Source organism: Lagopus leucura, unplaced genomic scaffold (assembly GCF_019238085.1).
Source record: "Lagopus leucura isolate 7727_CA_CO unplaced genomic scaffold, USGS_WTPT01 Super-Scaffold_100052, whole genome shotgun sequence".
Classification (NCBI taxonomy): domain Eukaryota; kingdom Metazoa; phylum Chordata; class Aves; order Galliformes; family Phasianidae; genus Lagopus; species Lagopus leucura.
The window spans coordinates 1,110,750-1,126,769 of NW_024962298.1; the positions used below are offsets into that span (position 1 = coordinate 1,110,750).

A 16,020-nucleotide genomic window follows, 5' to 3' on the forward strand; every position below is an offset into this window, starting at 1 on the left:
TGAAATGAGAGATGCATGACAGCTCAAGAAGGCGTTCCTTAAGTTTGCATTTTGGACTTCCTTGGAGTGCTGCAGAATATTCCCATGCAGAATGTGGTTTTCCCCACGTAATCCTTAGGGTCCTCCCTCCATTGCCACGTGTCAGCTTTCCTTCACCAGTGCCTTCAGGAGCCATCCTGCCCTCAGCCCACAGCACTGAGATATTTCCCATTTTCCACTCAGCATCTGCTTGCAAAGCAAATTTGCCCTTCAAGTTGAGCGCTGCAGAGGAGTATCAGCACTAGCAAAGGGGGAACTGAAGCAGAAATGCCAGTTCTTCTAGATTTTGGCGCTTGCTTTTATTGCTTTTGAAGTGATTCCAGCTGGTCTGGGCAGTTTTTGGTGTCTGTTGAGGAGTGAGAAGGTACAAGATGGTAACTCTGGTTTGGCCTGGCGAGCTACAGATAATGGAGTTTGCTTGTGTGCAGTCTTGCTGCTCACCTCTGTCCTTTCCCCAAGGTTTTAGTTCTGTAAGCATAACTTCGGGCTTTACATTTCCAGATGATCCCTTATTTCTGGATGTGAGCTGTAGCTTTTTTCCCCTAAGTGCGTGACAGCTACTGTAAACCTTAATTCTAGTTTACAAAGCTCTTTAATTGGGGATTAAACTGGCATGAGTTAGAACAGTCATAAGGTTCTGTCTGGTAATATAGATATTCCTATAGACCATCTGTTTTGTTACCTGTTCTGCCAACCAAAATGCATCAGAGCTCATAAAAGGTGCTCAAGGCTTCCTAGGAAAGGGCATAAAGGAGAGATTCATGAAGCACTTAATTAGATTAATCTCACCATATTTTTAACTGTTGTGAGGGAAGGCACGGTCCCTACTTATTACTGAAAATTGCAATACTTTGGCATGTCTATTTATTTTTTGATAAATGTTGTGTTTCCATTAAAAATAATTTGGGTGGGGTTTTTTTTTGTAATTTTAAATAATAACCTTGGATTGCTGACATTTTTCTGATAAAATCAGTGAGTGCATTTACACTCGAGGCAGAAAATGCAATGTATTTTGCATGTCAATGGGAGATGAATGCTGTTCCACAGCTGTGAATCAGTTAGCACTTATTCTGGGTTTTCAAATACCTTCATTATATCTAAGGCACGTCTTAAAGGAAACTAACCATTTGAAAACGCATTTTCAAGCAAACATTTTGCTCCAGCTATAACTGGAGAAGTTAGCGAGGAGAAAATATTTATCTTTTTTCCCTGCCTCCCCTTCATTTTGTAGTGGGAATTATATTTCTTTAGCTTCTCTACCAACTTCTTTCGTGCAAAAATACCCTATAATGTTAACAGGGTTGCAGACCATTTTAATTCTAACGTAGGGATGCTGCTCATTCAAAGCTGACAATTAAGTAAATCTGAAATAAATTAAGCTGTTTATGCAATGCCATTTTAGCTCAACTTTCATGAAGAATATTCTAGAAAATGTGTTTGAACAGCTTTTTAGTTACAGTTGGAATATTGTTTCCCTCTGTACAATAAGCAGGATAATAGTGCAGAAATGAGCAGTGTTTTCCAAGTGTTTTAAACCCAGTTGTGTTAAATCAACCTTAGTAGTTGATTTTAAAAGAAATAAATTAAGAATGAGGAATTGGGCATTGTATTTCCGTGCTGTAATCTAAACCATAATGGCTGGAAGGTAGGAAAGGGGAAACTGTGGAATAATTTTGCCCAGACTTCTGCATTAAAAATGATTTAATAGCAGTTAATCGTTGGGACGAGAATCGTCTGCCCTCTGCTGTAGAGCTAACTGAAGTCTGTCAGACAAAAGGGGAATGTTTGTATTCAAACCATTCACGTTTTTCTTTTATTTCCCTATGGTGAAGTTCTCAGTTTTGGGTTTTTTTCCCCCCCCAATACTGCTGTTATTTCCATTTTGCAGGAGTAGATAGCTTCGTTCCCAGCCAGAACAATCCACACACAGCCCTACCCAGCAGTAGCTGTGGGAAGGTTCACGTGACAGCAGCAAGGTGGTGGAAATAAAGGTTGTAGTTAGTTGATAATTAATCTTTTAGTCTTCACCTCAGGCCTGGGCTTGGTACGGAGCGATGGGGTTTCCTGAAGTTGCTCTCAGTGATCCCCACTCATGCTGGGGCCATGGGCAGGAGTTGCCTTGTGTTGACTCCACGACTTGGGTGGTAACAGCAGCAGTGCCCCAGCTGTGTGTGGGGCTGGATGTGAGTCGGGGCCTCGGGATGTTTTTAAAGAATCTAAATATTAGGGAGGAACTAAGTAAAGTTTGGAGGGAGAAGAAAATCGTAAAACAGCCTCTTGAGAAAATATACAAAAAGCAACCCCACAATGTTAACAGAAATGCCTTAAATCTCACCAGTCTGTGTACGATTCTTAAATATTTTTTCTTGTGGCTTCAGAACAGTAGGATAGACTGTCATGATGAGTAATGACACGCCGTTAGGAGAATAACAATGAAACTGCTTCGAATTTGGTGATGCTGAGCATAAATTACTCTTTTACTTCAGTGAGTATTTTCTCTAAAGACAAGTTACAAAACTGGAAGCTGTTTGTCACCAGCAATTTTGGCATATTACCAGTTTTGTGTAGTCAGCGTGGTGTAAATAATGTCATTAATGCATCAGATGCATTCAGACAGGATACGTGTCAGCTTTGTTCCCAGTAGCACCCGATTCCTTTCTGTATCTGCTCAAAAACCCTCTCACTAACCAATGGCCGCTTCCGTGCCCCATCTTTCTGTTTCCCAAAGGGAACGTGTTGAAAACACCAGTCGTCCTGGAGAGACACAAGTGATGATCCAAAACCTGATGCCAGAAACGGTTTATGTCTTCAGAGTTGTGGCTCAGAACAAGCACGGCCATGGAGAGAGCTCAGCACCACTGAAGGTGGCCACGCAGCCCGAGGGTAAGCTGCAAATATTCCAAGTCCTCTCTGCTTCGGAATTGACTTTTTTCCATTCACGGCCTTTCCCAGAATAAGGTGATACTCTTGCAGACCTGATTGTTAAAATAACGTTGTGGGCTGCCTTGTTGGTGTGCTTTATGCTCACTCTTAACCCGTAAGTCATGCCTTGTTAACTTCTCTAAATTTTGTTATAGAAGAACGCTTTCAGTTGTCATTACTTGTAAAAGTTGATGCTGAAATATTTAGGTGCTGAAATGCAATGGCTGGACTTGCTGATGAGCAGAGTTTCCTGCTTCCATTGCAGTTCAGCTGCCTGGTCCAGCACCCAATATCCGAGCATACGCCGGCTCCCCCACCTCTGTCACCGTCACGTGGGAAACACCGCTGTCTGGCAATGGGGAAATCCAGAACTACAAGCTCTACTACATGGAGAAGGGGCAGGACAGCGAGCAGGTACGGAGTGGGGCTCTTCTGCGTGATGTACAGTGCCAGCATTCTTTCCTTTATTGTGCTTTTACCTTACGTTTCTAGAAACACCTTGCCAAGTGCTTATTTTTCTGACAAGCTGAAGCCTTTAGCCCAGAATGCAGAAACATTTAAAATTAAACATCCAGTCTGTTAAATAACTGCTTTGTCATCCAGCATGAATGTTTTCTGCAGTATTTGCATAAAAATTGAAGCAGCTTTTCGGTGATGGCTTACTTACATACTCAGCATCAAGTGGCATTTGGGGATGTCCATCACATCACGAGGAATAAGCTCTGAAGAGTCAAATAATACCTGCAGCATCATTTTTATAGGCTGGCTGCTTTTATTTTAGTAAAGTAGGATAACTGCTGATTTTAGTCTGTTCCTAAATCTAAACTATTCTCGCTTCTTGAGTTCATTGATCCAGTGATTGGTGTTTTGATACTGGTGAGTGTCTAATTAATTACACTTTCTTAGGATTCTGCTGGGAGAATCCAGCTTGCTTGGTGCAAGGAGCTGCCTAAGAAATAATCACAGCTTTGGGAGAGCTAAACCCAGTCATTTAATTTCTCACATGATAGACTTGTAAATGTGTTTCCAGCTTCAAATACCCCCCCTTAGTTTGTTAGCATTTAAAATAACTTTCTTAATCAGATTTTAAGTAAAAATGTGCATTCTTCAGATAAAACTCTCTCCTTTTCTTCCCACTGTTAAAAATGCAGCAGTCATTTCTACTAGTAGGCAAATTCACCGCATCCCGTGTCATCTGTAGAACCTGTGCCCATGTTGTGATTTAAATCAAATATGTAGAACTTCCTCTTGCAAGCACCCTGCTGGCATCTGTGCAAGTCCTGGCTGCACGTGGCTGTGGGTTACATCTGCTGTTCTGCAGAGCGCTGTCCTCCCTGCTTCTGACTTTGAGTATTACTGTTCTGAGCCTGAGACATTTATGACAATTGCAGACCTGATTCTGACCTTGACTCGTATGCATGTTTGCTTCTGGACAGGATGTTGATGTAGCAGGACTCTCCTACACCATTACTGGATTAAAGAAGTACACTGAGTATAGTTTCCGAGTGGTGGCTTACAATAAACACGGCCCTGGCGTCTCTACCCAAGATGTTGTTGTGCGAACGCTGTCAGATGGTAAGCTGCTTTATTCCAAGCCTTTCTGCAGGAATTTCTGTGGTAATTTCATTTAAGCGGATTTTTAACCAGAAAAACTTCTTAGGGTTTTGTTCAGCGCTGCCCTGTTTTCTTAATAATGTGATTGCTGCATATGGCCACGCATGCTAAAAGCTCCCCCTGAGGCTGTCCAAATGGGGCGAAGGAAAATTAATATACCTGCAAATGCATCTGGTGTTCTAATTGCAAAACAATGCTGTCCTTAATTTCAACATCAGAAGTTTATTTCATGGGTTATTGGGCCTACAAACTCTTAAGAGTGGACAGGAACACAATTATTTTGAACCCTACAACTCCAAATTGTCTTTTAGCTTCTATAATATTTGTTACGTATGAGCAGATACGTGCCTTTGGAGTGTTTTTATTTTAATTGTGGTCATCTGGAAAAATGTTGCATGTCTTTGTTTGGACTCCAGCACAGATATTATTAAATCTTTTGTATATAGTCCTGAAAGCAGGAAGTGGTAACAGGATTTTCTGTAGGCCAAATAAGGAGGCAGTGTGAGCAAATACAGATATGTGAACAATTGTAGAATGATCAGGCTTAATTAGCTTTTCTTTTTTTTTTAGACAGAAGTTTAATTATTCATAAGAACAATCAGACCAAAACCAAGCCTAGCCTGGAATCCTCTCTCCAGAACTGTTCAAAAGCAGAATAGGGTATTAGTATCCAAATTGTGAGTGTGGTTTGTTTCTGTGGGACTCCTTGGCTCTGCAGTGATTTTTGTTAGTTACTCTGTGTAGAATCAGGAAAGAACCACTAAGATCATGTAGTCAACCTGTCAGCCCATCTCCACCGTGCCCACTGAGCCATGTCCCTCAGTGCCACATCTCTACAGTCCTTGAAAATGTCCAAGGACGGTGACTCCAGGACTTCCCTGGCAGTCTGTGCCAATGCCTTACCACTCTTGAAGAAGAAATTTGTCTTCCCTCCTGTGAAGCCTCTCAGCATCCTTGTTAAGCCAGTGTCAACTCTTACCATCCGCAGCATCAAGTGGAGATGCTCAACTTTCTGTGAAAGATCCTTCCCTTTCAGCCTGTTCTGGACCTGCTCCGTTAGCATTACTCATTGCCTAGAGCTGTGTGAAGTAGTGAATAATCAGTTTCCATCAGCCTTCTCTGTCCCACTCTTCCTTTCATACACTTTTGCTGCATTCTCCCTCATTCATTTCTTCTCCACATTTAAGTCTTAGAAATGGTCAACCCTGTCTTTTGTGGAAGCTGTTGTGTGCTTCATTGCCCTTTTCTGAACTTCTTTCTAGGTTTCTTTTCTCCTATGTGCTTCTAGGAATGGAGGTGGAGATACCAGAACTGTATTGAAGATGCAAGTGTGTAATTACTAGCATCTGACTGCTGTTTTTGACCTGTTCTGAGCACTGAGGTGACATTTTTGGGGTAGAGATCTTGCTCTTTAGTGGAACTGCTATGCTTAGGGCCATCACTTTGTGAAGTTGGAATCATTTTTCCCACATGTGTAACTGTTTCATGTCACTTCAATATCCAGGAACAAGCCTGATGTCTTTCTGCAGCTTCTTACCGGCAGATCCTGTCTGTACTAATGCTTCTCATGTTGCTGTTCATCCCACTTTCATCACTTACAGATGGGTTTAGCAATGTGGTGTTGGCACATACTGTGGGCTCCACTGGCCACAGCCCACTGTGCCCATTCCTACCTTCTCTTTTCTCCCTTTTAGCCACTTCAGACAAGGGCTTCCCTCCTATCCCACTGTCACCTCACCGAAGAGCTCTCTACCAGCTTTGCAATGCAGGACCCCCCTTAAAAAAGTGACAAATGCCATATTTGTCCATGCATTTTTGAATTGCACACTTCATTATAGTTTGAGTTTTGATTTGCCTCACACAGATTTCTGGCTTATTACTTGAAGTCTCCAGCATTCTCTCCACCAGAACCTCCTTTACGTGTTAGCATCACGATTGCTATCTCTCAGCATCCAAGTTACAGCTTGTAACTTATGTGATCGTTCCATTCTTATGCTTCCACGCTGAACCGGTTAAAGTGTAGTTTCTACAGCTTCCTAAAGGATGTCATCTTGCTTCTAACAGCTGTATAACCCTGCTGCTTATCCGTGCTGTTCTCTCACTCTCTCAAATCTTTCTAGATGAACAATGTACATTCACTTCTTACCATGCTCTCTGTATGTATCTCCTGTAAATGTTCCATTCTTAGCAACCTTTAGCTTCTTTTTTAGCAACCTTCCTCATTTTTATGTAGGTTCCTGCTCCTAATCTAAGTGTGTTACGATGGTTTGTTGCAGAACGACCAGCTCTTTGGGTACAGCAATTGAACTGGGATTTGTGTGCTGCTCGTAAGGTGTGCTTCTCTTCTCATAGTGTTCCTGGTCTGTAGGAAACAGGCTTTATCACAACTAGAAATACCACCTCAGCATTACACACTAATAGATTTTAGGCTTACTTTGACAGAAGACGAACTGTGCACCTGTGACATGCATGTATTTGTGTGTAGTCATGTCGTGTAGCCTTTCCCGTGTCCTACTGATTGTCTTTCTCTTGCCAAGTTTGCAGTACATGCATTAATCACACTTTGTGAAACCCAGACTTTTTTTTTTTTTAATTGTCTTGAAAGCAGGCAAAAGCCGAATAAAACAAGAACAGCAAAAACTGGCTTGGCTTTATTTCATTTCCTCCTCTTAACCTGGTGTTCTTGCTTTTTAAAGGTATAGCACCTCCTCCCTAGGTCTGGTGTTCTCAGGAAAAATGAGCTGTTCTTGTCTGCATTTTTGCAGTGGCAGTGGGGTATTAAACCACCCCTGCTGCTCCTTTCCCTTAACACACCTTATGCACTCAGGTTTGTTTTCTCTGGTATTGTTTGGACTGGCATGGGTTATCTGGAAAATGCATTGTTGTGGCCTCAAGCCCTGTAGTACTACTTCCCTGTCCTTGTGCTTTGCTGGAGTCTTGGCTTCCTGTTAGGGAACACTTACCTATGCCTTTGAGATAACATTTGTGAGTCTTTCACCTCTGGAGAGCTGCAGCAAGGATCTCCTTGGTCTCAGTTTCTCTCTTGTGTAGCCTTTTTGCACAGTGGATTTGAGCTGTGCTGACCAGAAAGCTGCTGCTACAGCCAGGAGAGAGCTAGCAAAGAATGGAGATGGAGAAGCAAAACCATCTTTGTGCTGCACTTCACCTCCATGCTTCTCAGCAGCACCGGCACATCTTGGCTCTGAGGTCTTTCTGTTACAGAAAGTCAAGACACAGAAAGCATGGCTGGAATTTTAAATGTGGATTCCCAGAATCAAATATCCAAATGAAAGCCTTGGTTTGGAAAAGTGCTGAACGTGATCTGTCTTGTTAGAGTTGGGGGGAAGTACCTTTACCTATAAAGCTTTTTTATTTGGATTCCTATGATAAGTAAAGACCTGAATAAAAAGTGTGTTTGTCTTCTGCAATGAAAATAAGTCACTCTCCCAAGCCAAACAGTCACTGTGTCCAAAAGTACACCTGGTCAAAATTCTAAATGATTTTATATAGTGCCTTAAACCAGAATGGATCGTGATTTTGTAATGAATGATAGCAGACAGTAGTTGTATATGGAAATAGAGTATGGGGTATATTATATGGCATTTTTTCAATTGTAATTCCTTTAATGTTTCTAGTTCCCAGTGCTGCACCACAGAATCTAACGCTGGAGGTGCGGAATTCCAAGGTAAGCTGGGGAGAACTTGCTGCTGGTAACGGGTAAAAGAAAGGCTGGGTGTCTGATCAACCAGAATGTAGAGCTGCTTTGGGCCTTTTCCCTGCCGTGCTGCTTTTCAGCTGTGTGTGTATGAGAGGCCCAGCAGGAGGGTATCTGAATGTGGGATGTGAAGCATTAGAAACTCCTGTCCAATTGTGGATTGTGCATAATGGGATGCAGCAGAGGCAGTGACAATGAGGCAAAGCATGGAGCTCAGTTGTGAAAGGGGTATAATTGGGCACAAAAGCCTGAAGCACCAGCACCTGAGTGTGTTCCTGGTGATTAACTGTTATTTACGGTTTGTGCACACATATGCATGCTTACAGTGTCCTGCGCCCCTTAGAAGAGAAAATTACATACTTATCCTCTATGACTTTGGTGATTATGATTGAAGATTTGAAAAAAAACTTTTTTCTTTCTAAACTCCTTTCCCAATACTTTCGTTGCTAGCTGTATGATCAAAAACCAGCAGTGTCATGCACACAAACCACTGTTCAGGTATCTTGCACCCTTTGAAGAAAATCTCGGTTCCTAAGGATAGCTCCTAAGGAAACCATATCTTCCTGTAACTCAAAGAAAATGAAAGGGAAGCCCAAGAGGACTTTGTGAAATTGGAATCCGAAAGTCCAACAGGAATTGAAGTGCTTTGACTTGAACTTCCATAGGCGCCTTTATGACCTGTGCTGCTGCTGAATTGCGATTGTTGTTTTGTTGTCCTTTTTATTGATAGCACGTCTCACATCCATGAAAACGCCATATATCTGTGTGCCAGTTTATCTGTCTTGTGTTTCACCAAGTATTAGCACTTGCGTAGTGTTTCTGGCTGCACAGCAGACAGCAAGTTTGTAATCACGCCTCCTGCCTCCCGCAGAGCATCATGCTGCACTGGCAGCCTCCTCCTGCGGGGACACACAGCGGCCAAATCACCGGCTACAAAATCCGCTACCGCAAAGTGTCCCGTAAGAGTGATGTGAGTGAGAGCGTCGGGGGGACGCAGCTTTTCCAGCTAATTGAAGGTGAGAGATTATTTGCAAGCCATTGACAGCCCAACAGGTCTAGCAACCTGTTTTCCAGCCCTAATGCTGCCTTTGGTTTTCTATGTGGAGCAAATAAACTCTTTTCAAACCTTCCTATATAGGTATATAAAGCATTCTATAAAGGTATAGAGATTGCATGGAGTGGATGGTCCTGAGCTCACTGTGTGAGTGGCAGAAATGAAAGTATGAAAGGCAGAAATGGATAACGATGCCAAAGAAATGCTCTCAGGCTGGATGTTTGCAAGCTCACCTGTTTGTTTGTGGACAGAATGTAGGTGTGCTCTGTCTCTTGCAGTGCTCACCCACAAGCCTGATTCAGAGTGATGTGAACTTCTTTCAGACATCTGTACAAATCATGCCACATAGTTTCTTATATGTCGGCGTTTGTCCTTCTTTCTGGCTATGATGTAATAATTTGTCCCCTCTTTATTTTTGTATGTTTCAGAAATTCGGCCTACTACAGTACTTAGCATAAATGATAAATTATTGCTAGAACAACAATTTGGTGTAGTGGTAACGGGGCATAAGGAGAGGAGCAAACCTAGGTTTTGGCCATGAACAGCTGATCAAGCTGTGCCTCTTACAAAGCAATTAGGCAGCTCAGAAAGTGCTTCACGCTGTATTCTCAGAAGCTCCACCTGTGACTCAGTAATGTTTGTTTCCTCCTAGAGTCAGAGCTGATTGGTGCCCATTAGCAGAGCACATTTTTAGCAGCAACAAGGGCCTGTTTAAGACAGTCTGTGTATAAAATTTGAGTGCATTTTCTTATTGTTTTGATTATTGATTATGCACTCTTATATACTGCAAACAAACTCGTGGTATGTTTTGGTCAATTGCTGTCTGTACTGTACATCTGTGCTTAGTTATGGCTGTGGGTGGTTCTCCTCTATTAGCATCCAGAAATTAAAGCTTGCTGTAGATGGGACCCTGCAGTGCCTGCCTGTGGCCTATGGGGACGATCCTTGGAGAGTCCCAGCTCTGGTGCCCATGCTCATGGTTTAGCTCTGCACTGTAAGCAGTGTCAGCTTCCTTACTGGAGTTGGCAGCGGTGTTTCCATCCTGACCTCAGGCTGTGCTTGAGTGGCACTGCTGAGGTGAAAAGTTTTCTAACTACCAGGTTATAGCTGTACTTTAATTGTGATTCCTGTGCTTGTGGTTGGGATTTGCTGTTGTGACACCTGGGCTGCTCTTTATCTCCTAGGTCTTGAACGAGGCACGGAGTACAACTTCAGGATAGCTGCCATGACTGTGAATGGCACTGGGCCAGCTACTGACTGGGTGTCAGCAGAAACGTTTGAGAGCGATCTAGATGGTAAGATATTAAGTGTGGAGGTATTTGTGACACCAAGGCCAGGGCACAGTAGAGCTTGACTGCTTTTTTAAAAGGAAAAGGTGGTTTTATTGAGTTGCTTTAATATTTTCTAGTGTTGTGACGTGTTTTATTTACAATTAAGTGGAATTAATTTCTTTTTCTATCATGAAATTCTTACCAAGTCAATAAAACAGCTTATGCACAAATTCTGCTTCTACACTTTTGAGAACTGTATATTTTTGCTATCAAGAAAAACCCAATTTTGAATGCCAGTGCCAGTGGTTCGATATTTAAATAATAATACAAGATAAGATTTATCTAATAATAATGCCTTGAATTTTATATTGTAATAAAATTCATCTCGTTAATCATGAAGATGTTCACACGCTACGAGGTGGAGGTAGGAGGACTGTTTTCCTGGAGGGAAGCAAAATAATGATTATGCATTGCTGGAGCACCTGAATTATGCTAATGAAACCATCGGCGCACGCCTCAGAGTTCTGAAGGTGGTGATTTGGTATTCAGCAACACAGTGGCTGACTTGTGGGCCTGCTGACTGCAGCATGGAGCCTGCATGGTGTCTGCATGAGGGCAGCAGAGCTGGGGTCCAAATGTAAACTTTGCTGAACACAAGAGAGATGCCATGGTAGGAAAGGAATGATGGAAAGCATTGCTTTTACCTCCAGGGCTTTGCAACATGACCACTGTGTTTTATTGGTACTGCTTTGTTGAAATATTTTTCCTCCCTTTTTGATTTCCTTATTATTTCTAAAGAGAGCATTTGATCCCCATTAACTCGTACCGTTATAGCTGTGGGTGTCCCTGTTCATTGCAGGGGAGTTGGACTAGGTGGCCTTTTGAGGTTCCTTCCAACTCTGGAGAGTCTATGATTCTGTGATTATTTAAAAAAAAAAAAAAGATTGATTTTCAGTGCTGGTCAGCTACTGTAGACCTGATCTTCTATCAGAAATGAAGACTTCTCCGTCAGAGCCATAGATTCATATGCAGTGTACAGAACCATGCAGAGCTTACCAATAAAGGTAGAACAACTTCTGTGAAAAGCTTGACCTCTGTTGGTTGGCCCAGGTTTGGTATTGGGTTTGGTATTTAACAACACAAGAATAAACAGCAAGTGAAAACCTGATTGTCACAGAATTCAAATGAGTAAATCTGTGAGCATCTTCTAGAAGTTGGCTACGAGCAACTGGAATTGCAGCAGAGAAGTGCTGGTTCTAAAGAATGCAGCAGATCTCTAAGGAAGCACCTACGTGTTCCTGGTGATGCTGGGTAGCCCGTTCTCATTCTGAACAAGCATTTGATTGGCTTTGTTGAACAAAAGTTACCTTCTGCTTCTTGCAGGCCAGACTCCCTCTTTGCAGTGTTAGGAAGGAGCTTGAGGTCATTCTTTCTGAATTAATGGTGCAAAATGCCAGTGATGTCTGTCATCTCTGTGTGACTGGAGATTCAGTTGTGGCAGCAGCTGACAGATGGAATTGTAAAAGAAATCCAGTGTTTGTTCTGTGCTGTTGGAAGATTGCTTCAGCAGTCAGCTGGTCTGCCCCTCGGAGAGCCCATTTTTCAATCTTTGTGTTATGCAAAGTTGATGCTCAACTCAATATTTGTCCTCTTTTTTCCCCGCTCTGTTGCTTAATCAGGAGCAGCAGAAAAACTAATGCTAACTGTGGAATTTGGTTTTGTAGCTATTTAGAATTTGTTTCTTAGAGATGAAATGACTTGTGTATGTGGCTGTCGTCCTCTAACTGGATGTGACACAGCCTTGCAGCTCGAGAAACCACTTGTTCCCCAGACTGAAGGAGATGTGGATGTGTTGCTTTCCTTTCCCTAACAAGCTCATGTGGGTATATTTAATAACACAGAGCATATTTACAGCTCATGTTTAATTTCTCAGGTTCAATATATGTGCATACATTTCATTCCTCTCCACTCTGTCTGCTTTTGAATTTAAGTAGAGTATAATGAAAGTCATAGTGCCATCAGTGCCAACAGGAGCAGCCCATTACAGGTCTGTGCTGGTGGGGCATTCTGCAGGGCTGGCGCAGGTCCCACCAGGAGCTCATACACAGGGACTGTTAAAGAATTGTATAAAGTTTATCCCCAGTGCAGTGGCTTCTGTGCAGTTAGAAACAGCTTCTCTTCTGTTGCAATTCTGTAGCTTTTCTGTATTTAAGAGTGGTGAACTTTAATTGATCGGCTGTGTCAGCTGGAGACCATAAACTCCCTTGGCAAGCAGGCCATGGGCATATTATGATCCAAGTAATACTGCTGTGGTGTTTTATTAAATGCCTGTAGATAAATGCTGCACGTTTCATTAAAAGGAAATCTCTGCAGGAAGCAGAACACTCTGAACAGTTTATTTTAGAGCGGGGAACTGAACTTACTATTGCACAAAATACAAACTGTCTGTTAGCATACAGTGGGCTCCAGCAGCCTGACAGAAGCAGTTACCCCATTTCTGAGAAGCTAAGAGCAAGGCATGGATGTCAGTGTGTGCAGTTGTGCTTTTGCTTTGCTTTTGCCTATGTTCAACACTGGGGCAAAGTTTTCTAGTAAGAATGCTGGGGGACTGCAGTCACATCTCACAAACATCAGTCCTTTTGTTTATAAGGGCCCCGATTCCACCTCACTGTTGGATTGCAATTAGATCTGTGTGCTCACAGGGGTAGGGTTCAAGCATCTATTGTTTCATGCTTGTGGGTTGAATGTGAAGTGCCTGCCTATGTTTTGTGAGTTATGTAGAAGAGACTTCAGGACCCACATAGTGACAAGGATAGTGGTGGTACAGGACAAACGACAGAAGACCTTTGCCAAAAATGCTGCAGGCAGTTTAGTGACAGTGGTTTGAGCTTTGGAATGTTCTATTTAGTCCTACAGTGAGCTCAGGCACCTTCCTTTGGACGTGACTGTGTTCTCAAGATAATTATTTAGTGCCCACAGTAAGTAATACGACGGAGCTAAAAGCAGGTTGCTTTGTGGACAGGATGTGATAAACTGAATGCATATTTTTGAAAAATTAAAATTGGGAAGAACATGCAGAAACATCAGAAAAGTCTGCCTGGAAGCAGATCTGATGCTTTTCTTCAGTATGACAGTCAGATGCTTTTAAAAGGGTGTCTGTTAAAATGTATTAGTTAATTTTCATCTGCTTATTAGAGAGCTCTTTGCTCTCTCTTGTACAGTAAAGCTCTCTCCTTTGGAGCACACCCATTTTAATACATGCGCAGAGTACAAGTGCTGCATTTGACCTTATTAGTTTACAGTTCTTCACGTAATTACCTTTATTGAGGAGAAATCCTCTAAATCCACCGTTTTCCTTCAACAGAAAGCCGTGTTCCTGAAGTTCCGAGCTCCTTACACGTCCGTCCTCTGGTCACCAGTATTGTGGTAAGCTGGACTCCACCTGAGAACCAGAACATTGTGGTGAGAGGTTATGCCATAGGGTATGGCATCGGCAGTCCTCATGCACAGACCATCAAGGTGGACTACAAGCAGAGATACTACACCATTGAAAACTTAGGTAAGGAAAGCAGGTTAACATCAGCACCCAGATTTCACCTCCAGTGCATGTTGCTGTTTTTCAATCATGATATGAAGATATAAAACTGCAAGCATGTCTTCTAAGAGGATCTTTATCATTATGAAGGCAATAAGTTGGGAAACCAAACAATTAATAAGTTTGAAATTCTCTGTTGATGGAGGAAATGGCAGAGCAAAAAAAAACCCAGAATCCTGAACTTGCTGAGCTGGAAGCAAAGTGTGTTGCCTTCATCAATGACAAACATAAACTTTGACACAGAGCAGCTTTTCCTTGTTTTCCTTCTGGAGCTGTGAACAGGTGGCTTCAGGCAAAAAAAGAAACTAACATGTCACCAGGATATGGTGGCATCTGCTTTGAAAGAGAAATCCAGGGTAACCCTGCCACAGAATTCTCTGTGGTAGGCAAGATAGCCTGAAAGCAAAATAAATATTAGGATTGGGAAGTTCCCTAAAATTAGGGCATTGGATAATGCTGCAGTAGAGCAACCTGAAATTTTTGAAGGGTTTTTTTTTTTTTTTTGTAATCTTGGCTGTACCTAAGGTAGAAGTGCTGTGACTCTAGACATCTGCTATGGGAGAGCTATTGCACAGTAAAAGGAGGTCTGCGTGGAGACTTTCTCACTTCAAACTTCTTATTTTTTAACAAAAATACATGAAATAAAAAATTGAACAAAGCAGGGAAAGCATAGAGGCAAAAAAGAGGATGCACTATCAGTCTGTACTAAAGCCATACTATTTTTTTTCCTTTAGACCCGAGCTCACACTACGTCATAACTCTGAAAGCATTCAACAATGTTGGGGAAGGCATTCCTCTCTACGAGAGCGCGGTGACCAGGCCTCATTCAGGTAAGGACCAGGGGCTGCCTTTGTGTTCTGCCCTGCTGAGAGCTGCCAGCGTGCCTCCTGCACAGCGGCTGAAAACGCCATTGTTTCTAATGCAGGAGTGTTGGGTTTTGGTGTCATCAAGTGCTCTCCATTTCTATAACTGATTGGCCTTACTGTTTCAGTGATTGCTCTGCATGGTTCTTCTGCTTATTAAACCAACTAAAAATGATTTCATTTTTCGGTTACAAAATGCATCTTTGAACAGCTTACAGATGTTTTTATTTGAAAAGTTAACCATTCAGTTAGCACAAATGGGTGTTGCTCTTGTTTTGTTCTTGGGGGCAAGTGTAGATTTTTAGCGTGTCTTTACTTTGAGATTTTGAATGTGGTGCATGCATTTCCTTTGTCTGAGTCTCAGTTTGGCATAACTTAGATTAAACAAGTTCTTGGCTTAGTTGTTTTTCATCTTGTAACACATTAATACAAAGATAAATTTGTTTGCAAGTGAGCTTCTATTACTGTGTGGCTCGCTGTGCTCCCTGCTAGACTGCTGGCATTATTTAGTCCTGTGGGACAGATGTTAACGCTTCTGTTTGCTTTAATTTGCTGAAAAGCAATAATTCTGATAGATTTTATAGAGGGCATTGGAATTGCAGTTTCTTCACTTATTGCAAATTTGCATGGCACATAGAACGTGCCTGCCATGAACATTCTTTGAAAGCTGATGGCAGTAACTCTTTCGGAGTGACATTTACCCACCAGAAGTCCAGCTCTACTTCTTCCACACTGTTTTCTGCAAGTGGACGTTCTGAGGGAAATAAATTCAAAATTAAAATTACTGCATGCTTGGGATTCTTAGTGCTGTGATTGAATGCGCTCAGTGCTAGTGATTGGGTGGCAAAACTTTATAGCACAGATATGTCATCACTGTCTTGAGGGAACACTGTGCAACAGTTATTGTAATACCAGCCTTATGTCACCTATTAACTCTGGCTTTTCTC

The 16,020-nt window shown here is 42.2% G+C and overlaps 1 protein-coding gene across 1 annotated transcript in view; it reads left to right on the forward strand.

The window, feature by feature from the left end:
- Positions 1–16,020, forward strand: part of NEO1 (neogenin 1) — a 176,430-nt gene that overhangs the window by 132,922 nt on the left and 27,488 nt on the right. The window contains exons 9-16 of the mRNA XM_042885655.1: positions 2,768–2,922; positions 3,227–3,375; positions 4,398–4,536; positions 8,211–8,260; positions 9,162–9,306; positions 10,529–10,639; positions 13,980–14,174; positions 14,945–15,040. Of these exons, the coding sequence (XP_042741589.1) occupies positions 2,768–2,922; positions 3,227–3,375; positions 4,398–4,536; positions 8,211–8,260; positions 9,162–9,306; positions 10,529–10,639; positions 13,980–14,174; positions 14,945–15,040 (1,040 nt within the window). The remainder of the gene's footprint in view (positions 1–2,767; positions 2,923–3,226; positions 3,376–4,397; positions 4,537–8,210; positions 8,261–9,161; positions 9,307–10,528; positions 10,640–13,979; positions 14,175–14,944; positions 15,041–16,020) is intronic.